Source organism: Kryptolebias marmoratus, linkage group LG3 (assembly GCF_001649575.2).
Source record: "Kryptolebias marmoratus isolate JLee-2015 linkage group LG3, ASM164957v2, whole genome shotgun sequence".
In the NCBI taxonomy this organism is placed as follows: domain Eukaryota; kingdom Metazoa; phylum Chordata; class Actinopteri; order Cyprinodontiformes; family Rivulidae; genus Kryptolebias; species Kryptolebias marmoratus.
Window position 1 is genome coordinate 12926017 of NC_051432.1, and position 25974 is coordinate 12951990.

Sequence of the window (25974 nt, forward strand, 5' to 3'; positions counted from 1 at the left end):
TGTGTGTGTGTACATCTTCTACTTTTGTGATTTGTGGATTTCTTACTAAATCCTGTTTTAGTTTGCAAATGAAACACTAATTGGAATTGAATATGTAGCGCTTAGGCTGATTGATGAGTTCGATGTATGCAGGGATGCAGTTGGGGGGCATTAAATGTGTGTGTGTGTTTGTGTGGGTGCGTGCATATGGAGGGGTTTGAGTGTATGTGTGTGTGTGTGTGGGGGGGGGGGTTCCATGGAGGAGGCAGCTATAGAGCACAAAGTGTCATTAAGTATTCATAAGTGAGGTGTAGACATTTGAATGACCTCGTTTGCAAGTGTGTTTTTGCCACTATTTACATTTGCATGGCACATAGGGAATGCTCCACTGCCCTGCCACACAGGCAGTGCCCTGAGCTTTAAACAAACATGCATAAGAGTGAACAGGATTTGCCACAAAAATGTCAAAGTCAAGGCTGCTCATTTGAATACTGCTAAATATGGCTGAATAACAAAAAACAGAGTGAGAATAAGGGGCCTCGTTACCCCCATGTGAGTTGCCAAAGGCAGCGAGGTGATGTACAGTACCAACATTTTTCCCTTGTTATACATCTGTGTTCCTTGTGTGCGTGTGTGTGTGTTGAGTTGTTTGTTCAGTTTTTGTCTCGGCATTTGCTTGCTTCTACATTTTATCTTTGATTCTCATATATTGTATGACTGTGTATGCGTGTCCAGGTCGGGTGGGAAGATGCACCGCGCAGAGTCATGGCAGCTACGACAAGAAAACACTGATGCTGTGTGGAACGAGCTGGCCTACTTGAAAAACCTCACCAGAAAACTCTCCACTGAGAAGTACGTGACCTGCATTTAAAAGCACCTGCTTGAAAAATATATAGTGGCATTGGGTAACGTTGTGTATGTACCAACATTTGCCTAAAACATTTTTTCTTCCATGTGTGCTCACACACAGAGTGTTCCTTGCTGTTGTTGGATGTTAAAATTTGGGTTTGCCCTTCCTAGCTTCACAGCATCCATCTAGTCTGCTACATCATTATGAGCCAGCAGGGGCAAAGGCAAGATCATTAGACTCTACTCATTTGTAAAACTGGCTGTCCAAAATTCACACATGAACTTGCAGGAAGTAAAGTCACAGTTCAGAAACACTTTTTGTCTCTTTGTAAAAATAACTGAAATTATATGAAAAAGTATTGTACATTATAAACACTCTACTGTGTTTCTAGTGTTAGTTTTCATAAGATAGTTGACATTCTTTTATTCTAAATGATTTAGTGGTGTTATTACCTTAGTAAATCTAGAATTTTGTCATAAAGTTAGCAATTAAAGACAGATAAAATTTTGTACATGAACAACTGAAGCTAAAGTCACACAATGACAATTAAAACAAAGCTGTGAATAAACAATCATTTAGTTTCACAACCCTATGTTCTGGTAATATAGGTGAGGTTTATTACCCGTTTCATTCTTTCTTATTCACAGAAAGTTTAGTAATTACTTATTATATAGCTTTTATATCTGGTAAACAAAAACAAGCAGACACACTATATACAGCCACAGACATGCAGAGTGTTGTGAACACCCACTGATATTAATATTTACGTCACACAGACCATACTGAATTCTTGCATATCTGCAGACAACAACAGTATAAAACTAGTGTCACAGTCTTTGTGGAAAGTGCTGCTTATTATTGCATTCTTTGTACTGTTGTTTTTCTTCTCTTTGTCTGCCTTTACTCTTGATTTTATCTTCATGGTTTAAGTTGTAGTATGTAGCTGTAGCCACTGTCCTGCTTAAACTGGAGAAGAATTTGTAACTGTACCTCAAACAATGACCCACTGTGATTCTACATAAAGCTTGGCCTAAAGCTACAGTCTACTTCTCCCCCCACCACTATCACCTTTTCTCACCTCTTTCCTTCTCTATCCCATGCCTGTGTACCCGCCTCTTCCCCTCTTTCTACTTGTCTTCCCAGTTGCCTCCCTCTGGCCCTCTGCGATTCTGCAGAAGGTTGAGGCCAGAATTCTGGTACTTGCTCCCCCTCCCCTCTTCTCCGCTGCTTTCCCCTCTGCTCACCCCACTGCCCTGTCCTCCTAATCCCAGCTGAGCTCATTATGATATAGCCCGGCTGCCTCTCTCCAAGCCTGAGCTGTCCGAGCTAATTACAGGCTAGCAGCCCCAGTGCCGCCGATGCTGCCTGTTAAGGGATGTCCATCCGCTTGCCTGCCTGGCCACGACTAGAACTGAATAGAGCCTAGCTCTAGTTGGTCTGAGGGCAATGTACGTCGAGGTGAGTCGACAACAGCAAACTTGCAGGGTCGTTGGAACTGACCTGCAAGGAGAACCACAAGGGATGGAGAGTGACTGGCCTCTTTCCTAGCTGTGTAAATGACATGTCTATTGGGGTTAGTGTTGATCCCCCTCTATGTGCCCCTGACCAGCTCCACCTCATTTCCACATTCCTGGCCTATGGACCTCTCCTTACCTGGGTGGCTGGTGCAAAGTAAACTTGGCTACGGTCTTGAAATTTGCACTTTAAAAAACTTTCTGAATGTTGGTTTTTCTGGCTTTGAACCTGTCATTACATTTGTCATTGAGAAAAATTGTGAAGTGGTGGTTGTTTTGCGTTGTGGCGGACCTCCTTTTGTAAATTCGGATGCTTCTGTTTTCTCTGCTGCCACTAGCTGTCAAGGCTGTGTGCTAGCTGAATGACTACTGCTGGCCCTTTTAAGGGGAATACAGTTGGCGGCAAGGCTAAGAATGCTGTGTGCAACCTTGCACAGCCTCTTGCAGACTCGCCATTTCAGTGAAGAATCTCCTCTGCATTCTATGTATGTGGATGACACTTGCCTAGAAGGCGCCAGCTGGCCCTGGATCATGTGAATTTACAACGACACCTGCAAGTTTTGCCGACCCCTATTTCTTTGAGACTTGGGCAAAAGCTGGCAGTAAGTCTGGTGACGACGCAGATGAAGCGTCTTTTTTGCCACCACAGGGTCAAAAGTCAAAGGTTATCTGGGACTGGAAATAGCTAACTGTGAGGCACTGGAGCTCAGAGACCTACCAATGGTGGAGCAGTTACTTGCTTTTCACTTCCATCCTAACTGCTCCTTCACTCTGGAAACCATAGGACTAATTCTCCAGGTTAAATGGAGGGCTTCACATCTTTTGTGTATCAGAAGGTTTACAGGAATTGCAGCTCACTCCATAACAAATCTGAATGTAATCCCTTTCCTCTCAACCTACCAGGCAGAGCTGTTTCAGCACATGTCTCCTTTTAGATAAGAAGGGCCCAAGTCAGACAGTTTGGGGGTAGCTCTGCATCATGGCACACCTCATCCTTTGGGTCTCCAGAGGCATGGTACAGAGCTGTGGCCACGTTATGGACTTAGCAGTGGGTGGAGAGAAGTCACTTTGGTTTAGAAGTCCTTTCTGCCGAACCAGGACAAACAGATGGGCATGGATTCCCTGTTTGACCTGTCATGGGCTAATGGGCTGTTTGGAGAGGCAGTCACTGCCATGCAGCAAGCCAGCAACATGAGGAAGAAGCAGGGCAAGGCATTTGACTTCTGCCTCCTGTGTAAACCTGCACCACACCACAGGTTGCATGCTCCGTCTGTGCATGGATCCTGTTTGTAGTTTTCTCCAGCCGGCAAGGTGGTGCTGCACCCTAATCCTGCTTATTTGCCCAATATTAGTGAATCATACGAATGTTCTTCACTGGAGCATCTGGCACTTGATCCTCAATTATTTGCCAATCGAAATGAAAGGCAGTTGAATTTGCTGTGTCCAGTGTTCATTTTACACATTTACCTGGATAAGCCCAAGGATTTCCAAAGATGTAACCAGCTTTAGGTGTCCTAGGCTCTGGGTCAGTAAGGGTAGAGTCTATCCAGCCATCTTCTGTCACACTGGATTGCGGAGGCAATCAAGAAGACCTGTGTGTGCTAGGGGCTACAGCCTCTGGAGCACCTGGGCCTTTTTCAGAGGCGTTTCTGTGCAGTGGCTGTTTGGGCATCCTCACATACTTTTATTAGATTCTACCAGCTGGATGTGACTATGTCATCGCTAGCGCCTTCAGTCCTTAGTGTGGGATCTTAGCTCTGCACCAGGTTTTTGGGTGGGCTCGTGGTGTTGGCCTTCATATTTTAGGTTGAGGTACTGTTATGCTCTTATGCTTTGGACCATGCAATCTGGGAAATGGCTATATAGTGAGATACCAAACAAGGTTTGAAAGAGAAGTTTTAGTTACCGGGGTAACCTTGACTCTTTGATAACTGAGTGGGTATCTTACCACAATGCCCTGCTAGTATGGTCACATGGGAGAAATACACATGAGAATGCCAGGTGTGGGGCCTTATAAAGGAGGACAGCACCCCAGTGCCAAGCATATGAGTGGCCATATGAGTGGCCTGTCAGCGACAGACTTGGTGGTAGTGGAGCTTCCATGACTGGTCACGCCTAAAGGCGTTACCTATAGTGAGATAACTCTGTTTTCAGAGAACCGGATTTATCCTAGTAACTAAAAGATTTTCCATCCGTGTTTTCTTAATCTGCTGGAAGAATTAAATGGAGGGAAAACTAAACACACTGTGGGACACTAAACAAAGTCTTTGTAACCAGACTGATTTAGTTACCTGCAACTTACAGCCAAAATCGTTACAAAATGTCAACTAAGAGTACAAAATTGCCTTTTTATTAGTGAAAGAAAGCTGAAGTTGGTGTATGCATAACAAAGCTAACAGGAAACTCATAAATGAACTTGTGAAGGTTATGCTAGATAAGTGTTTGCAATGATCCACTAATGACTAATTAGCTCATGACAGCTGAGAAATTCATGGCTTTAAGCTCCAAGTGGCAGCCTTTAAGGAGACACTCTCTAACTCCTCATTTTCTTTCCTCATTGTCATGAGGAAAGATGTTTTCTCTCACCTTCTTCAAGAACAGCATCTGTAAAACACATTGTTGATGCCCATATGAATATTTCCCACAATGAATATTGCTGTGATAACACCTCTACTGTGGGTCCCTACAGTGTTAAGAGAACGTTATCAAATCCTGCCCCCTCCTACCTCCTTTTCTCTAAACATTTAAAATAGATTGAGAAGGAAGGTGACTCAGGTCTGGTTTTGCTGTTGTTGTTTTTTGGTCTTTTATGTGATAGACACCCCGTGGTTCCATTTAATGATTTAAAATGAGCGAGAAGCACATAATTTTAGGCTTTACACTTTTTCCATTTGATGTCATGATTTTAAAAATATCATAAAATCGTTAAAATGTTTATTTCAATTGTCTTTGCATTAGAAGATCACTCTAGTGTTTTTATTTTACATTCAGCCAACTGTCTAATTATACTTAGTCCTTTACACTCTGTAACCATGAACCTACTGAGTCTGACATAAAAAGAGCCAACTAGACACACTCTACAATTTTGAAACTTTTTAGTATCTCTTGGCTTTTGTTGGACTTTTAAGGCAAAAGCCACAAATAAACTAATTGACACCAAGAATGATTTCTTTTTTTAGTTGTGGTATATTGTTGGCAAGCAACTATATACAGAGTAGGGCAGAAAAGTTGCAGTGGGATGATTTTATCTGCCTCATTATGCATCTGTCTCCAGCAGTCCTTGTCCGTTCTTGTTAATTGTTGTTAAAGGTCTTTTGGTAAAAAGAGGCAGAGATTATTTAGGCTCCACAAACAGAATAAACACACGCAGTGCACCCTCAGACTTAAGATAGTATACTCAGATGACATCAAAGCATAAATTAAATAGCGATTACTGGGGAAAAAGCCTTTGAGATCATTTGCACTGCTCCTCTGTAGAGAGTGACCATTATGGATGTGAACCTCCCCAATAAGCGACGTTGACTCTAATTAAGTTTAATAAAGTTTGCCCTAATGTTCCTCATATACCACCATTTCTTTTCTTTTCATCTTTATTTGCTAAAAGGTATTAGAAGTAATGAGAGTCTTTTGCCCTTTGGACCAGGGCTTAGTTGGAGGAGGGACACAGTTTTACACACACACACACACACAGACACGCACACAAAATGATTTATGCATGTTTCTAAATTAGGCAACTAAGGTTTTTCCCTCATTAGTTATTTGGGAGATCATTTACCACATTAAATAAAAGTAACATAACTTTACTCTTACCAAGTAATTATGATCTAAACTTCAGTGTGGCATCAAGTCGTGTTGGAAGTCAAATAATGGGCTCAAATTCAATGATAGCAAAAAGTAAAAATAAATAAATAAATAAAAGAAGTGCTCATTTTATTTCGTGTTTGAACACCTTTGCAACATTATGCTGCTTTAAAAATGAAGATAGCTTCTGAGTTTCTCCCTGGTGGTAATTAAACAAAGATCCTTGTTTATGTTTTATGTCTTTGTCGTATGGCTGGTGAACGTAGTTTCTTAAGAGACACTGTTTGCTCCTGCTGCTGCACTGCCCTCTGCTAAAACACATCGTGGAGTATGTTAACTCCAGCAGTTACCAGTTCTGCTGACAGCAGTGACTTATCCACCCAAATCTGTCCATGAGTGAGTAGACTTGTATCCTGAGTTTAACCTTAGGGGAATCCCTCGACATGCCCGCCCCCTCCCCCACCACCNACTCGCAGTCAACTCCCCCCACCACCACCACCACCACCACCAAAAAAACATTCTTACTCTGGTAATAAAAACGCTGGTGGCATTTTCCCTTTTTTTCCTGTATTCCTCAGTCTTTTTGTGAGCTTTCATGTGCCGAGTAAAAAACAGGGAAGGAAGGTTTGTGAAACACAATGGCTGCAGCAGATGTGTTGCACACCCTTGTGAATGACGGTGAGCAGTTTGTGCTTTAAGCTGTGTTCAGCACCGCACAGGTGGAGATGAGATCAAATGACGTGGAGTGGATGGCTCAGGGCAGAAGTGGAAGCACTGCATGGGAGCGAAAATGTTTATTAAAACAGGGGTAAAAGAGCAGCAGGAGACAAAGACTTGTGTTGTAGAGCACATCATTACCAAATAAATGACCTGGCTATTGCCTGTTGTTTCTGATGACCAACTTTTTTAATTTTGTGCATACTAAATTATACTCTACCTTAAGTGAAGCAGCAGCCTTTGTTTTTAGAACAGACAGGTACAATATGATAATTTAAATCTGACCTGTAGCTCCTGTTGAGCAGACATAAATTTACTAATTTTGCCATCTTCCAGTATAGCTTTCTATGTTTGACACAATAAAACCAAAATTTGATTTAAAAAAAAAAACATACAAAGCTTCTTTTTCCTTTTTTTGGATATGTTAAACCTTGAAATATTCATGCACAAAAACCAAAGGGCAAACAACTTTTCACTTTCAAGAACAGCATTCTAAAAAAAGAAATAAATTCAACATTTTGACATCTTAAATGTATTTTTGCACAGATTGAAATTCTTAAGTGTGATGGACAAACAAGTTGAATGAGATTTTTTGGATCAGTTTAACCAGTCTTGCATTAAGTGTCGACTGACACCAATTCACAGAAATGATTTAACTAAAAGTGAAACTCATGTATTATAAGATTGTGATTTCTTTAATTTCAGTTTAAACTAAAGGAAATGTAACAGACATCATAACTATCACCACTAACAGAGCTCAAAAATGCAATAAACCACTAAACCAGGCATTTAAATTTTTGCATTAATTTAGCATCTTTTTTCGATGACTATATTAAAAACATGTATTGCTTTCAGAACATCTATAGAGTTAACATTCCACATCTTTTGCTGACAAAGCACTCACTGCAGCAGCTGAGTGTTGTTGTAAATGAGAGTGTGATGGCGTTCCATCTTCATAGACTTATGTTGGGAAACTGGAGGACCCTTTCGCAATGTGCTCCACTTGAAATGCAATCTCTTTTCTATTTGAGAAACTGTGCTTATCCTTCAACAAAAGCGAATGTTTTGTACATGAACTTTGGTTTAGCGTCAATACTATCAGCATCTGAAAAGGCATAAAAGAGAAACATGAGATGGAGCAGGCTCTCTCTGCCACTGTATATTTCAGCTCACTGGTCCCATTACCAGCTTGGACACATAAGGCACTGTCGGTGCCTCATCGACTTGAGTTCATTTATGGAGGAAAATCTATACAAAAGCGACACATATCCATCTGCTTTCTCGCCCCTCGGGCGAGAGCCATTTGTGTACTTATTTAAGCCACATCTAGGCATTAGACCAGGCCTCTGAACTGTAAGGGTTCCAACGGTTATTAGTTCCTTTTCTTGTGTTCATATATTTTCCTATGAAATTTTCCAGGCTTATGCGCATAAAGAAATTCAAACTGGTCGCGTCAAAAGCCTAGTGTAAGTTAAATGACACTTCTTATCAAACTTTATACTGTTTTGTAGCCCAAGCGCTTTATAATGGAACATGCCTTAAAAAGTCCATCAAAAAGAAGAGCTACCTTTTTGTAATGAGGTTAAATATGGGAAGAATGCCACTACAGTAGTTGGAGTTTGATTCTTGTGTTTTTCTTTGACTCCATGGAACAGAGGGGAGGGAAATTAGGTGTGTGTTTCAGGTGTGTTTGTCTCACTGGGCCTGTGCATATCCTCAGCAGACTACAGTTGGGGTCCTAATAATAACTTGAAAGTGCAAAGACTAGAGCATGGCTCCACATAATTAGCCTTTAGCAAGAATCAAGCTAATTGCGAAGAGGTAATTGGGTACACTTTAGAGCCTGTTTGTCTGGTAACTCACACACACAGCATACTTTTCTACCTTGGCGTTTCATGTTTCTTGTCACTTTGACTTCCAGATGAGTTAAAAAGCATTTTAATTAGTTGAATTCTTTGGCATGCCATTTTTTTGAGTTGGTAAGCCAGCACAAAAAGAATAAAGCTAAATAGTGTACAAGAGTTTCTATAATAATGAATTTCATTGTGGAATAAAGAGTGGCATTTGTGTGGATTGTGAAAAATAAAAATGTACACTGCTAGTGCTGTAATAAATTCTGCTGTAATAAATTTTTTGGTCGGGGGAAATCAATCAATCAATCAATCAAATTTTATTTGTATAGCACATTTCAGCAGCAAGGCATTTCAAGGTGCTTTACATAATTAAAAAACAAAATAAAAACAGCATGTGACAATGAATAAACAGTTAGAAAGAGAAGACATCAAAACCCCGCACTCTAACCCTAATTTAGCCATAAGCAACTCTAAACAGGTGGGAAATGTCATTTTAACATTACTTCTATCAGCTGTTTGTGTCATTGGGCTCTGTTTATTTAAATCATGAATACAGACAAATCAAGTAGACTCAACACAACTGCATAAGTTTTGTGGTTAGTTGTGTTGATCTTTTCATTCATCGTTTTTAAGTGAACAAAAGATCTACTTTAGCAAACAGAAAATGTAGACAGAATAATGTAAAAGAGCTTTTGTTTTGTTTTTAGCCTGAGGTTTTCTAAGTTTTGCTTTTGTCCTATAAAGCCCTAAACTCACATTAGTTAGCCTCCTAAAGTGAGTTTATATTTTTTTTGAGGATTAGCTTTAGTATAACAATTCTCTGAAGAAAGTTTACACAACGTGTCTGTCTGCAGAGCTGGCCTGGAGGAGGAACTGGACATGCTGCGCGTGCAGGCTGCTATGGACCGGGCCACAGTAAAGGAGCTCCACATGTTTCTTGCTAATGACCATCAAGGTAAACCCTTTTTACCTCTGCCAAGGAGATTGTTTTCTGTAGTGTCTATTTGTCTGTCTGTGCACAAGATTACTCAAAAAGCTATAAATGGATTTTCATGAAATTTTCAGGAAACACCAAACATGGTACAAGGAACGAGAGATTAAATTTTGGTGTTAATCGGGTCAAAGTCAAAGGTCAAGGTCACAGATCAGCTCAACTCCACAGCTGGACACCTATTGAGTCAAGGGCGATCATTGTTGATTTCATGGTCATGGGGTCAAAGGTCAGCATCACAGTTGATCTACCGCTCTACCTATGTAACAGTGTAACCTTCATGGGTTAAAGATGATGCCTGTTGAATTCAAGGTTCATGGGGTCAAAGGTCAAGGTCCCAGGTAACCGCTCTGTTAAAAACTTGTCTCTGCTTCTACATGTGACCCTTTTGTTTCTTCCAACAAGGAAGTTCTGTTTCCGGTTGTGTCCGTTGGTTTGTTTGACCGTCTGTTAGCAAGATGCGGTAAAAACTAAAAAACAGATTTGGATGAAATTTACAGGAAATGTTGGGATTGTTACAAAAATCAATGGATTACATTTTGGTGCTCAAATTACCAGAACAACTCAATTAAGACTTGATCAACTTCTAGCAAATTGACTTGGAGATCAAATGGTGTCCATCTTGTCTGCGTACATCATCCTCAGTGTTAAAAACCCACATCACTTTTAATCCAACCTGTGACATTGTCTGATACTGAACACTTTAACCAGTGGCCCTAATTAATTAGTTCAATAACAGATCTCTTCTAGATTACTTTCATTTTCTTCACAGCCAGCGTCTGTTGGAGATGCAAGCATGTGAGTTAAAGGATAACACTAATTAAAATACTGGATTTGTTCCTCTTGATAGGCTTGTTAGGAATGCTTTTTGCATTTACTGTGACAAGTAATCACTCAAAGTGTGCAATACAAAACCCTATTTTTTGTTGTCTCATATTATTATGTGCCATTTTCTGTTTGTATAATATATTAGTCTTAAAAAAGCTGCTTAATTGAAATTGTTTTAGGTTTGCTTGTCAAAATAGTTCTACAAAATAATTTGTCAAAATTTTTTTTTTAACATTTTTCATGGATTTAAGCCCATTGTATTAGATATTTTGGACTTTAAATAATGCTGCACATTTTCCCTAAAACCTGTAAATGAGGACTCGGTGTGAAATGAATATTTTGAGAGGCCACAGTGTAGAGGAACTCATGTGACCCAATCCCCAAAAAAAAAAAAAGAAGAAGGAGCAGGGCTGAGGAGCTGACACCAAAATCACACTAACAAAAGGGGGCAGATGAAAGGAACGGGGCTTTTGAGCAGCATCCTATGAGGAGACACGGGAGGGACGTTAATGTATGCAGCGGTGCCAGAACCACCTTCAACGGCAGGTGACTGGGGAGCCACCACGTCTTCTTATCAAGGTAGTGCTGAGGTGCCAACTCCCATGCCACTCGTGCTGAAGCTGGATAATTGTCTCTCAACCTGGTTATGTACCCAATGAACACAGCAGCCCTCCTGTCCTATTTGGTGCTCCGTGTGATTTAATGTGACACATAAGGAAGACAAAAGGGCAGGCTAATTCAATGTAACAAACTTCCCTGGGCAAGGCGTCAATGCAAAGCAAAGGAGCAGCGCCTCTTTTACAACTCAACCCTCTCTCTTTCTACTTTCTCCTTCTGTGTTTTTTTTTTTTTTTAACTCATTCTCAACTAGATCAACTGACCTGAAGAGTCAAGGTCCTGAATATTTGATGTTCTCAGCTCATTGTACAAATTATTTTGGTCGTCTTGTCATGAAAGTTTAACAAGAGGGAACGAAAGGCAGAAAGTTTTATATTGTTTTGCCTTGCCTTTTGCATATAGGTGAACAAAAAATTTCAAGCACATATTGTGTGTCAGATAGTGACACAGAATCTTGTAGAATTGTGTGTGTGTGTGCATTAAATTTCTAAACTCTTGGAGTTTTACTTGCATTCTGTTATTATAAAGCCTAAATCACATGTTTGCCAGTGCCATCATTGAAGTTCCCAGAATAAAGCAGCATGTTTTTTTCTGTGGAGATTAAATGTCCTTTGAGGAAACACCGTGGACTACAAAGCAGTGCAGCCTGGGGCTGTGTGTTCACCTGGGATTCAAGCACTGCTCTTGGTTTGTTTAAGATCCCTAGAGAGAGGTTGCACATAGTAAGTACTAGCTCGTGCTTTTGAACAGTGTTTTTCTATTTCCTTGCGGACGACTGAATAAAACACCTTTTTTGTTAATCTGGAATAAAAAAAAAGAAGGTTGTGTTTGGTGAGATTTTCAAAACAGGGGGGGGGGGGGTGTTTAGCTATGAAAATCTGTAAGGGCTGAAGGAAAATAGCATTTGTGCTGTGATTGACAAAAGTAGGGAAAAAAAGAAACCAGACCTCGGAAAAGAAATTAGACCTCACTAATGTTAATTGATTTAATGTTTCCTTTTTATAATTATTCCATTGATTGACTCACCTGAATTTGACACGGTGTGTCACAATAACAAGCTTTGTTCCTCTTTGCAGAATTGCTTCAGCAAATGGCAGAGGAGCAGCGGGTCAAAAGCAGCACTCCGATTAAGGCTTCTCTTTCTTCAGGCCGAATGGAACAGTCATTTAAAAAGGTACGGCACTATGCCATCACTAAGTGCTCCTTGTCATTATCAATAAAAGAAACTCGACAGAGCCATCTCCAGCAAGATCTCGCTTGGAAATTTTGCTTTTTTCTCTTTCAGGTATAATTTTAATTTTTTTCACTATGTAGTCGTTTCAAAGTCAAGTGTCAGCCAGAAAGTGTAATTTTTTTATTTACAAAGAAAAATCTATAAATAGTGACAAATATGTTTCCTTGAAAATGGTAGCTCAATGTGAATCTTATGTTAAAGGTTGCTTTTATTTTATTTTATTTTAAGATCCTGCTTGCGTGCATTCATATGTTGCTTCATTTCTGCTTTCATGACAGCAAATCATCAGGAATGGGAATCACCATCTAATTTTGTTTGAAAGGTATCAGGCTACACCAGCAGGCAGTGTGAGAACCAAATAAAAGGAAAAAATTGCCTGGAGGCACAAACCCAGCAGGCAGCCCCTGTTCTCTTAAACAGTTTCCATTGAAGATCTAACAAAAAGACTAAGTGCTTATGGTTGCTGTCTAGTTAAAGGAGCTCAGGGTAAAAGGGATGCCAGTCAAATGTCCATAGCCTCGAGGGAGAGGGAAATCACTGACATTTTATGGCACAGGCCAAATGAAACAGTGGCCTTCCTCAATATATTTTTGGAGATCCTGAAGAGCAACAAAACAGGGTTAATTCAGATTCATTTTCACTTTTACTGTAATAAACAAATAAATAAAATAATGACAAAATAATATTAGTTTCTAACACTGAGATTCCATGTTTGATGCTTCCAGGCTGAGCAGTTGGAGCGGATCATACTGTCGCTGGAGGAGCAGACGGACAGGTTGAGAGAAGAGAAAGAACAGTTACTTCAAGCCAATGAAGACTTGGCCCAAAACTGCCGCAGACTCCAAGCCTCCATGAATCATCTGCGAGCGCAGGAGGCTGTCCGAGAAGAGGCGGCTCGTGCCCAGGCCCTGGCCCAAGAGGAACAACACTGTGGTGATATCGTGGCTCTAGAAGCCCGGCTGGCCACGTCTCAAAAAGAGATTACCAAGCTTCATCATCAGTTGCTCAAGCTGAGACAAGAACTGGGGATCGTCAGAGCGGCCAGAGACTTCTACAGGAATCGTGCATCAGGACCAGCACGGGCACCTGGGATTGCTAACGGCATTAGCGGCAAGGTCAAATTCAAGACAACCAGGCACAGAGGTCTTCTACGCCAGCGCAGCCACCGAACAGTCAGCTCCAATCAAGCCATCAGCTGGCAAGGCCGCAGCCCCAGTCCCACTAAGGACGAGTGGGAGGACATGAGTGTAGATAGGTAATGATGCACATGCACACGCACAGACACTTATTCTCTCTTCCAAACCCCTCATTATTTTTAGGAGCTAAGAACTGAGAGGAAGGGCTGGCTGAATTGTGGGGGTACGGAGCATCAAGGGGACAACGTGCATATGCAAAAGCGTAAGCAAATGGGTGATTGAATTTCATTGTCTGTCTAGTTGGTATTCAGGAGCCAAAAGAAGAATGTGAGCAAGAATGATAGAGAGAGAAGGAGAGAGGAGGGAGAATCTACTGTCAGATCCTTTGAAATATCCTGGGACGACTTGCTTGGAGCTTATTGACTGAAATTTGCATGCAAAATTAGCCACCTCTCTACACAAAGTTGAACGGATGCCAGAAAAGCCCAGGGATAAGGGGGCCGCCAAAGCCTTGATACCTTCCAGTGATGCCATTTTCATGCACTAGTCACGCTACCCCGAAATTGACAGTTTGGCAGTTTGATTTAATTTACTGGTTCTTTGCATATTTACAAACCCCCCCTGACGGCACTAAGGATCCCCCTGCAAGGACCCACCACCCTCCCACCATTTCTACATACACAACCATATATGCTCGGAAGCCGACCACACCTTGTGTCTAGTTATGTTGGTTATCTTGTGGCATGTCAGTTCGCATGTGTGTGTGCGTGTGCTGTTCTTATTTCCTCCAGCCACCCCTTAACCACCTCCCAACACACACATACAAATCCACACTCCTCGCCTTAATTTGGCTAGATAAATTTTGAATGACCCAACTCGGATCAGTACCAGATGTCTACAAGCTGTTTAACACCTTCTAAATTAGGAACCATCGACAGTAAATATTTTATGTCTGTTTCATGCTTAAAAAAGCCACTCATCCAACATCTATTGAGAACTGGATGGTTGATATCAAATACTGAATAATATATTTTTTTCCGTTTTTCTCCCCATATGCCTTTCTTTCCTCTGTGGGCTCTCTCTACCTCAGTCCCGCTTACTCACCATCTCTTCACCAACTAATTCATCACACTGTAATCCACCCCAGCTCTATCCGCATGAGGCCATTTAACAGGGACTGGGTGCAGCAATGCCCAGCTTTCCTAATGCCTCTCTATGTGGCTAATAAGCAGCCGTCTAATAAACGCTTTACCTGAGAGGAGGATCTAAGCGGATTTGTGAACAAGGGGTTTAACCTGAGATGTTGTCTTATTTAAGGCACCTGTCAATTGATTTGATACTGTAAAGCCTTCTGTGTTTCTTATCTTTCAGGCACCCTCTTCACAAAAATGTTTGCTATAAGCTCTCAGAAATACAGTGTTTTTGTCTCAGGAGCTTTAGCCTAAATAGTGCCAAATAAAGATCCCAGGCTTATTATTACTGGCAAGGTTTATTTTCATTGCTTTTTTTTTTAACTCAATACCGCTTCCCACTTTTCTTAAGTTTGTAGTTTTTGGAGGTAGTTGACAATTTTGAAAGCACCAGCATTATTTCTTTTGAGCAGATCAAAATGACAGCAGGTGTATATGGGAATGGGAATTAGTTCTTTAAAATGTGTATGGCCATGATTGTTTCCTGAAGACAAATTAGAAGCACTCAGGGAGAGCAAACCTCCGCCAAGGCCATAAGGTCATTAAAAAATTGTGGTATCCAAATCAGTGTCCAAACAAGTAATCTTGGTAACATACAGACAGACGACCAGACAAACAAACCAACCAACACTACTGGAAAAATAACCTCCTTGGCTGAGGTAACAAGATCTGGCGACAAATTAAAGGAGGCACATATGTCTTGGAAACCACCCAACAAAAACTCTGTATTAGTACCAGTACTTAGAAGGAGTTTTTACCCTTGCACATCTACAAATAAGTAGCATGAACAAATGCAGAAGTGGAATGCAGTCCTCATTACCTGTTCCTTCCCTCCTCTTTTCAGTCAAAATCTCAGTCAATAATTAGGCCTTTTTGATCAATCCTGACAAATGCCACACTAGCCAGGCAGTCAGAGACAGGCATGGTCCAGATGTTCCTGTCTGAAGTGGTCAGGATCTACAAAAGGAGTACCAAGGAGGAAGAACTACAACATTAACAGAGCAAAGTAAAGAACATGGCAAAGTTGAGGTTTTTGACTTGGCCTCCAAATTCTACAATTTTAATCAAATTTTCTCTTAGGCTGATTGACGACAGTAAATAGGTATTTATGTTCATGTGCTTTCCAAATAGATTTAAATCTGGTCAGCTAACATTGTGAATGTTGGATCTTAAAGCATTTCTAGCCGCTGTTCCTCTTTTGGCCTCAGCTTCCAGGATCCTGGGATCCTGTATGAAGTCCAGCTTTAATACATGTCAATGGACCAGATGGAAAAGTTGTTACTTTCATGGACTGAACTTCTTTAGGCTCGCTGTCGACAAGCGGAAACAGAGAATCATGCTAAGAGCAATTCTTGCCAGGTTTAGCATGTGAGACGCAGAAAAGAAGTATAAATTTAGAGTGAGAATAATTCAGATTTACATTCATGAGGCTAACTTTCACTTCCACATGTTTAATTATCTCACCAGCATCAACTGGGTAGCTTCTTCATTGAATGAATGGAACTTTGGTCTCAGTCATGGTGATTAGTAATCCTCAACAAGTTCCTGAGCTCCCACCAGACTGATTTTAACCCCAGCTAGCCCCCAGCCATGTCATCTTCCAGTTAGATCCTTTCTCAGTGGTCTTTACCTCTGCTGCTTCTCCCAGGCCCCACCTTAATAAACCCGCCAGCGTAAATGTCACTGGCTTCCACCTTCACGTCAAAGGTCACTGTCAATAAACCTGTGTGTGTGGAGAGGTGCATGTGTGTGTGTCTCAGGAAGCCCTTACCGTGCGTCTATCAGATGCAAGTTTGCGTGGCTCTGCTCAGCCGTGCCTCTCACACATGTCTGTCACACACGGAGGGCTAATGAAGGCCACAGCCACTCTCATACATGTTGATGCATTCACCAACAGCATCAGACACTGCAGCTTTTCACTTAATTTACACCCACATTTACACTTCCAGCTCAGAAATTGGACGAGACATTGATTTTCTGTTGGAAAGAGGGGGGTAGAAATGCACATATTTTTCCTTGATGTCAACTAAATCAACCATAAAAGGTAAATTGGATTTATTTTTTTTTGTCCAGTGGTGGTACTTTGAGAACCACAACTTCTTGTCTGAATTAAACTTCATCTTTTTTCTACAGTGACAGTGGTGAGGAGTACTCAGATAGTCTCAACGGGGTGTCTTCTGGGACAGCAGCTCACAGACGTCACACCTTCGGAAAGGTTGGTCTTCCTTCGTCTTTTTTTTTTTTTTTTTTTACTGGAACAGAACAAACTGCCCTACTCAGATATGACTCTTGGGTTTCGTATATTTTCCCTGTCAACTATGTTTGCAAAAGGAACAAGTTTTCGTTGTTTGTTTTTGTGAGTAGTCAGCTCATAAATAATTTAAACGTGCCTACATGTTTCGTTGTTTATGTTCATTTTGTTGTTTTATGCCTTCTTCTCATAAAAACAATATTCCAGAGTCATAAAGTCATCATATAAACTATTACTGAATCCTGAAATTATTGCTTCAAAACTACCATTTAGTCTGTAACTCTCTTATGACCTCTTATAACACTCTTTTGTTCTAAACATTTCATTTGTTTTATGGGTTACAGTGCGATTTATTATTTTAATTTTTTTGCATATGAATAATGACATATTAACACTAAAGTTAGTTTAAAACTGTACGCCATATTTCACTGTTTTTCTTCTAGTTATTGTTCACCGCACTGAAAAGTGAGCGAAAATGTTATTGTGTGTGTGTTTCCAGTGAAAGGATTTTAGTGAATCTCACACTCCAAGTCTTAACAAATTACACACGATCTTTATTAATCTTGAGCATGTAAGGCAGCGGGTGATATGCATTCCTTCAAGGTATGCTAGTTATAATTTTTTTATTTTACTTTTGCTACATTATCCTACGTTTTTTTTGACCACTTATTGTGGAGCTTGTTCCAAACTGTGCTTCTTATTTTAAACAGGTCAGTCTTTTTTTGTTCCATTCACATTGACATACTTGTGTATGTGGCTGTCATTGCCTCTTTGTTTTCTATCTTCTCACACCATGAAATCAATAGGCCTGGACCCTTGCACTTGTCCACATTGAACCTCTTCACAGCAGCTCCAAACCCAAGAGAGAAAAGTCTGACAAGAGGAGGGTAAAGACAACAACCTTTTTAAGGATGTCCTTTCTTCCCCCTTTTTATTTGCAATGAGTACAGCAAGGTAGAAAATGGATAGGAAGAGAGCATTATTGCGTTTGTAGCCTGGGAGCTGTCAGGATCCTTTTCTCAGATCCCTCTTTAGTTTCCTCTTTCTAGATGTGCTCAATATGCCCATCAGCTCCGCCCGGACACATTGCTGTGACAGCCGAAGTCCCTCACAACGTGTCACAAACCAAAGGGTTCATCTCTCTTCCCTGCCTGTGTGATCAAACCTGGCTCTGATCAAATCTTACCTGACCACCATACAAAGAGTGTAAGCACAGAGGAAGGAGGGTTGTGGTGGTGGTGGGGCGCTCCACTTTGATGTCATTACAAACAGCTTTGCATTTGGGAGTTGTCGTATACACACACCTGTGCGTGCAAATGACTATACACTCACAGTCATCGTACTGTGGGAGTGAATCAGGGCCCTCAGACAGTGATTGAACAAAGGCGTCATTTGCAAGCATCTGTCAGAAGTAATTTCCACACTTGGATTCAGTCAAGTTGGAGTTGGTTGAACATGCTCAGGTGAATTATTAAAGCACAGAGTGATTTGTCTTGTTGCATTAAGCTGAGCACAGCCTGTGATCATAGTGTCATTTCCAACTCCATCTCAGGAAGCACAACATGTCAACTGCTGTGTAATATTAAGCAGCTTTTTTATTATACTCTCTGACTTTCATGTTCTTTTAGTCCTACAGGTGTTCACTTATTTCAAACACGGCAGCACCGGCAGCAGGATCCAATAAAAACCACCGCGATGTTTTCGCCCAAGGTATCCCAAGTTTTACTTTCTCACACTCGGACTAAACTACAAAAATTAAATCAGCTGTTGAAGCACACAGAGCAGTGTATTTACTTGCTGTTGATCAAAAACAAGTATTTGATTTGGTTAGTTTCTTTCTCAACTCCTGAATTGGTTACTAATGAGAAATGTTAATCATTCCAGTTAAATTTATCAGTTTTCATATAGACATTTTCACATACAGTACGCCTGTTGATTCCCCCAGCATCTAAGTGGGGATTTTGAGGTTTTTGAGGTTTTCCAAACGTGTCAACTCTGAGGCAGCTGCGTGTTCTTCCTCCTGTTAGATGATAAACAGCATGAGCCCTGGGAGCGAGGGACAAGAGGAGAGAAAAGAAGGTGGTGGAAGAGGAAGAGGTTGTTGATGAAGACCCGACACTGCTCCTCCTCTTCTCTGCAGCAGCGCGTTGAGTCTCTTCAGCGTCACATAGACATCCTGCAAGGTGCCAGGAAAGACGCTCAGCTCTCAGCCAAGGAGCTGCGAAGGGCCAATGAGGCGATCGCGGCACAGCTCAACGCCCTCACCGAGCAGCTCAGCAGCAGCAAGCAGCTCACACAGGTAACTGGGGGGAGAAATTGAGTTGAGAAAAGAGAAGACCAGTTTTAAATGTTCAAGTCAGTTCTTCTTCCATGTTTTTGTGGTTTTGTGTTTTCTTGAGGCTGAGTACATCAGCATGCCCTGATCATCCTAAATTAGTACACTGACAGGCCTACCCTCATCTGAGGTAGCTAGAACCACAGAGCAGAAGAGAGAAAAGAAATGCCTTACTTGTTGTCTCTCTATGACTCTGCCATTGTTTCGTCTTGCGATTTGCTTCAACAAGCCAGTTGTCCACAACAGTACTTGTCACTTCTAGTTACAGTCCTCCAGTAGCTAAACTTCTGCTCACAGACACATACAAGGTGACTGTTTCTTTACAGAGTCCCCTGCCACACACCTCTTTAGTTATTCAGTGTAGGAAACTCTAAGACTTGGCATAGAGTATAAATAAAACACAAGGAACATTTGTCTTAAAACCATTTTTTGTCTTGTCAAGGCCTCCTTGTAAACATCAGCATATGTGGACACCCATACACACATGCCAACATTTTGACAGAAACAGTCATTAGTTTTATACGCAGGAGACTTCCTTTGGTGAATTCAGACACAGCTGCAGCAGTTGAACGTATAATTAGGTGCATGTATTTGTCTGTATTTTCGCTCTGCAAAATAGTACAGAGTGCAAGAGAGTGTTGTGGACTCATAAGTCAGAGTGCATCTTTCATATCGTTGCCACCCAGGAAGTGGCCCTTGTGCACCCACCAGGCATTGCTGAAACCCAACGAGACCTTAGACTTAGACACAGTACAAAGGCACTTGTGTATATACACATACAAACACACACATTCGCTGCTGAGTGAATGAGTGGACAGAGGGGGAATTGCTGTCTTCCTGTTTGTTTCCTCTTCCCTCCTGCAGTATTAATGCCACTCCACCAGAGAAAGTTGGAGTCGACTGACTGGTCAAAGCTAGGTCTTGTTGCCCTCTCTGGAAAGGGCAAGAGGTGATAGACTTTGGACTTGTTCCAGCCACTCCTGGCCGACTCTCCAACTAAAACTCTGCTTGTAATTGGCTTAGGACAGCCTCCACAGGGGCCATCATGTGATAGGTAGCATGGCAGTTTCCCAGAGACTTGTTTGTGTTGCTCTGTCTCTTGATCCTTCAGCCATTCTGTCCTCTTCTTTTGCTTCCTTACTTGCCTCCCTCCTTCATTAACTCATGCATTCTAGGTTTATGCCTTCCATTTTTTTCTTGCTTTCTCTGCTGGAATTTTCTATATATGTAATGAAGGTGTAAGTATATAAATTACTGGACCAAAGTGATTGGAATTTTTAAAATATTAATTGACTCTCCTCAGTTCTGTGACATGCAAAAGATTAATCTGACAGTAGTTCATTGGTTTAGGTATTTTTATACCTCTACCTTTTATTTTTTTATCCTAGCTGAAACATGTTCTTAAAAATTGTGATTCTTTATTCATTCATTCAGCACTACTGCCAAGTGGAGTTAGGTGTCTAAAAATAAAGTAAACAAATGTGTTATACTATCTTGCAAAATGCTGGAATTTTAGACATTACAAGCAGCTGCTAAGCTACTCATTTTTTCATTTCAAAATATTTCTCGACAACATGCATGGTGGTAGAGTATTGCTGGAACTCTTTAGGCAGCGCTATTATGGTTCAGATAAAGTAAAACAATAGTTTTGATCCTTGAGATCATTTAAGGAGATAGATGATTTGTACAGTAAGATATTTCACTAATTTTCCATTTGTTGGTTTGTGAATTTTAGCTGCAAGTATGCAGTTACAACTGTATTTACTTATTTATCCTGCAGCGAGACCACAGCTCAGAATACAAAGAGAGAGAAGAGGAGAGAGAGGTGTCTTTTCTCTCTTCCTAATGGGACTACCAGTATATCAGTCCATGTCAGTGTCATCTCTCACCAGAGCTGAAAATGGCCTGTGAAATCAAAGCTTGTCTTACAGGAAGTGTCATCAATGCCTCTCTTAATTCGTGCACTGCTGCCACTGGGGCCACAGCCCCACTTTTCATTCTCCACTCCTCCCTCCGTCTCTCCCACACTCTCTGGGGATGCGGCATGTGTGTCTTCAGCAGAGCAGAGGAAACCTAAAACAAGAGGGATTCTATTAAAAGGTGTCAGCCAGCAACCAGATATCAATAACCTCCATGTATGCAGAGCACAGAGCAAACCCCTGGGAATCTGTGGTTTCACTTGGGTGTGTGTGTGTTTCTGACTCTGTGTGTTTTCCTGCATTAATTTATATGTGCAGAAATATTTCCATGGATCATGTCTCCTATTTGTGCCATTAAGCATTTTAATGTTTGACATGATACCATAACAGCTAATTGTTATAATATTGAGCAAAAGGTACAGTGATGTGATTGTAGTCCACTGCATAGTTTCTAATAAATGATAGACATCCTTTTTTATATATCCACCACACACATGTGGTTAAAAGTGTTTATCTTGCATGTGAATCTTTAGCAGCATTGGGTTGCATACGATCAGGTTGTGTCATTATAATTCATCAATTAAACCACACTTTAAGTTTTACTCTCCTTCAGTCCCAAAGGTCCCTCAGATTTTACAGAATGACTTTTAACTGAGTCCCATTTCCTAGCTTTACCCCTTCACTCTGCCTACTCCTTGGCTCTTCGTTTAAAATTGCAAAGAGTTGCAGTTAATATGTTAGTTGGGGCATCCAGTCAAGAAGGTAATACACCATCAGTTGTTGCCGATTCCTTTTAAGTAGAGAATCAGGGTGAAATGGGATTCAGCCTTAATGTACTGTAAATACCAGAGCAATTGGTCCCACTAGCCAAACAACAGTCACTTCAGCATCAAAAGAACTTTATCACAAACAAAATGTTCAAGCAACTACTTGTTTGCCACACTCAACATGTGATATTTCAGAAATAGATAGCATGTCATTTTCCAATAAAAAGAACTCAGACCAGTTTTACACTGAAAAGGCAAACAACAAATCCTTTGTAAAAAAAAAACAAAAAAAACTGGCACAATAAACACTACAAAATTCTCTATAATGCAAAACACAAAAAAAGTACTGTGAACCAAGTTAAAATGGGAAAAGTTTTCATAAGTAAAAAAAAATATTTTTATTTCGTTTGTTTAGATTGAAATAAATTGATATAACTGAATCATGTTGTATATTATATGTTTGTTATAGTTCTGTTCCCACATCATTTCAAGTAGTATGAAATAGTTTTGTCCTTTTATTTAATCTAAGCGAAGGTTTCTAAGCAGTCGTGTTTTGTGTGTTTGCTCAATCAACCATGCATTAAAGCGCCTATTGCATTTCTGGTCTCACTATCCCCTCTAACAAAAACGTGTTTCTACATTTTGTTAAAAGGAGTCAAAACTTTTACTTCTAGTTGTTATCATCACCAGTGGCCCACCTCACCGATCCTGTCTGTGGGTAATTCTGCAGAAACTGACCTCTGACCTGGCTGGTGTGGAGCAGCAGAAAAAAGTTTTGGAGATGGAGCTCGAGCAGTGGAAGCGGATTACGTTCCCTCCACAAACTGCACCACCACCACCAGCAGCAGCAGCAGCAGCAGCAGCGGTAAACACTGAGTGTTCCTGCCAGGGCAGAACCACGCCTGCCCCAGCTAACCCTTCCTCCCAGACCCTGGAGGCTGAGGTCAAACAACTTCAAGCCAAACTTAAGGTCAGTGGTTATGGAGTTAATCAACTGTCCGCACACTCTGCCTTTTTGTACATGCCTTTTGACATAACTCTTCTAATAGGATGATTCTAACAAACGTTCGTTTCTAATTTTGCTTGCTATGAAGTTTGAGTGAATTATATTATGAAAACAAGAATTCAGAAAGCATCAGAACTATAAGGTTAAAAAAATACCTTCAAAGGAATTCTACCTTTATTTTGTTCGTAGTACATATGAAATATTTTAATACCGTACTGTTTTTATGTTCTGTACAGATATTCATTTTGTTGCTTATCTGTAACACCAAAACACCACACAATCAAACTGTTTGGTATTAAACATAAATTTCAGTTGCTTTTCTAAATTTAATTAAAAATAAAATCTACCAGTATTTTACCAAATATCAATTTGAGGACAGTTTCGCATTTACCTGAACATTTTGCAGCCCTTAAATTTTTTTAAAAAGAAACTCTGCCATTGAGTTACTTTAAAATCATTCAAGAAAAAAAAAAAATTGTTGAGCCTTTCAATTTGAACCTGACATCACCTGAAATTGCGTGTGATTTCAACATGAATTAGCATTTCTTATCATTTGATCCCATTTCGGAGTACCTGTCGGGAAGATTAGAAATGGAGGAAAAACAGTAGCGAAGTGCCCTACATCACAGGGAGTGAGGAGTGAACGGTACCGCGGTGGTATCGCGCTCTCAGCAGCCAGCTCATCAGTGTCACCGAGCAGATTGCTGCTGTCGTTACACACATCTGACAATGTCGTGGCAGGTGACGCCTTAAGAGAGAGGCACCGCGGGGGGCGCCCAGCCTGAGTGAGCACATTGTCAGACGCTTGTGTTGGTACATTACCCGCGAAAGACAGGGGCCTTTTAAACTAAAGTATAAATGTGTGTTTAAATATCTATCATACCTGTGACAGTGTTTGTGGTATATCGTGAAAAAATTCTCTCCGATAATAATTAATCACCCTGTAATTACAACAACATCCAAGCTCTGTTATTATTTTTTACATTGTAATAGTGCTTCATTTACATTTTTTTTTTTAACATTTTTAATTTTCATGTTCCTTACATTACAATATTGTGCTTTAAAACTGATCGTATGGTTGGGATTGTTACTGCCACTCTCTGTGACATAAGAGCACATATTTGTATTGATGTTTCAAAAGTTATGGATCGGAATCATTGTTGTGTATCGTCATTGTGATAAATACCAGAAAACATTGGGATAAAATCTTGTCTCACATCCATAATTACCACATTTTCTTGAGTATTGAACTTTTATGGCTGAGTAGCAGATAGATGATGGGACTCCTGTTTTAGTCCGGTGCATCTCAGGGTATGTATGTAAGATTTATTTATTAGATTTAAGGTTTTTATTTTGTGAAATCAAAGCTCCCTACAATATGCGTGGTAAACCTTTTAACAGAAATATTACTCTTCTTTGTGTATTCAATTCCATTAAAGCATATTTAGTACTAAAGATCCATAAATTGTTATTCTCACCAATTACGCCCCTTTACCTTTTCCACTTTGAAGAATATAGTATTCCTCTTAACCTCTTTTAACACCTTCTACCCTTCCACTGTAACTATAATGAGGAGGCATGCTGTGCTTGACCTGCCATCAGCTGTGTTGTGAAAACCTTCCCAACCCCCTCGTCTCACCAACTCAAACACATTAACAAACACACACACGCCGTGTGCCCTCTCCCCAGAGCGCGAGTGCCGAAGTCACAAAGCAGATGGCCACTAACAAAGCCCTGCGAGGCCAGCTGCAGGAGAAGGAGGACAAGCTCTGCCAGCTGCAAGACAAGTTAGTTTCACACCTTCGTGTTAATTAGTGCTACTTGTTCTTTTTGTAATCCCTTTTCATTGGTGATTTGGGATACATTTTCTGCATCTCTTTTTCTTTGTCTCTCCGTGTCTGTGTTTGGGTATTCTCGCCGCAGCTCTCATCTGTTGTGTTTGATTCCACCGTGTGGCAGCCCCCTATCTGCTGCACTCTTAGGCTCGCATCTCAGCACTGCGAATCACTCACAGGGCCCTCATAAGCGAACGATTTAAAGCAACAAAAAATAGTCCACATGAGTGCGTGTTTATGTGGGTGTTGGTTTTTTTTTTATATGATGTAGTTTGCTGATGTGTATATCTGTAGCTAATGAGGAGTAGTGATCAAAGCCTTGCATTGATTGTTTCTGTGCTGCAGCAGGGACCATTTTGGCCCATGACACTAAAACCCACACAGCAGCACTCTGGCCTGTGGGCCACAAGCCCCAGTGAGTTCTATGATTCACTCATTGCAGCTTTTGCTGGATAACACAGTCCCATTGCATAGCTATACACAATTCACTAAGGGAAACTGTTGAGATTTGAACTACATCTCGTATTTGAACCTAAAGAAAGGTACAAAGAACAACTTGGCTTTCCTCTCGCTGTTTTTGTCTGGTATGCTCCGTCCTCTGCCTGACATTCTCAATAATGCATCCAGGGCTTGTGTACAACCACAGCGGATATGTTTTTGTGTGTGACCAAAGCATCAAGGATCACAGGCCGACAGAGTGAGCATCCCTCGGCTCTGTTTGCGCGACATCCTCTGCCTCGCCTCCATCTCTTGTCACACACTCGCTCATGCACACACACGTAACTCCGCGTCTCTTCTGGCCCACCACTCCGTTTGCCTCCATGGAGGGACCCCTTCTCAGAATGAAAGACATGTCTAGACGTCTCTGAAATATACATCTCAGCACACACACAGGGAGCAAGGCTGCTTCGCCTTAAAGAAGAGAAGAGGGGGGAAAAAAGAAATGAATTTCAAAGTACACCCGCATGTCCTCAGTCAATATCCGGCACTATGGCCCTGCCTTATTTATGAAGCTGCTTCTTTCATCTTTAGCCCTGTTGTCTATCAGCCACATGAAACATCCAGCCGCACTTCATCCTTAACAACATACACAGAAAAGTGTGCTCTCGCTCCCTTTTACTCGCACATTCTCCAGACCACTGACTGTTGT

At 40.9% G+C, this 25974-nt stretch overlaps 1 protein-coding gene across 4 annotated transcripts in view; it reads left to right on the forward strand.

The window, feature by feature from the left end:
• The window catches only part of cntln (centlein, centrosomal protein), a 90160-nt gene that overhangs the window by 33689 nt on the left and 30497 nt on the right, over window positions 1–25974 (forward strand). For 2 of the 4 annotated variants that reach the window (XM_017405880.3, XM_037974951.1), the window contains 10 exons: window positions 715–831; window positions 9569–9669; window positions 12228–12325; window positions 13111–13640; window positions 16845–16926; window positions 17769–17849; window positions 18591–18672; window positions 18990–19261; window positions 22714–22953; window positions 24679–24776. In XM_017405880.3, coding sequence (XP_017261369.1) covers window positions 715–831; window positions 9569–9669; window positions 12228–12325; window positions 13111–13640; window positions 16845–16926; window positions 17769–17849; window positions 18591–18672; window positions 18990–19261; window positions 22714–22953; window positions 24679–24776 — 1701 coding nt within the window. The remainder of the gene's footprint in view (window positions 1–714; window positions 832–9568; window positions 9670–12227; window positions 12326–13110; window positions 13641–16844; window positions 16927–17768; window positions 17850–18590; window positions 18673–18989; window positions 19262–22713; window positions 22954–24678; window positions 24777–25974) is intronic. The other 2 variants (XM_025005144.2, XM_037974952.1) reach the window with 1 other exon arrangement.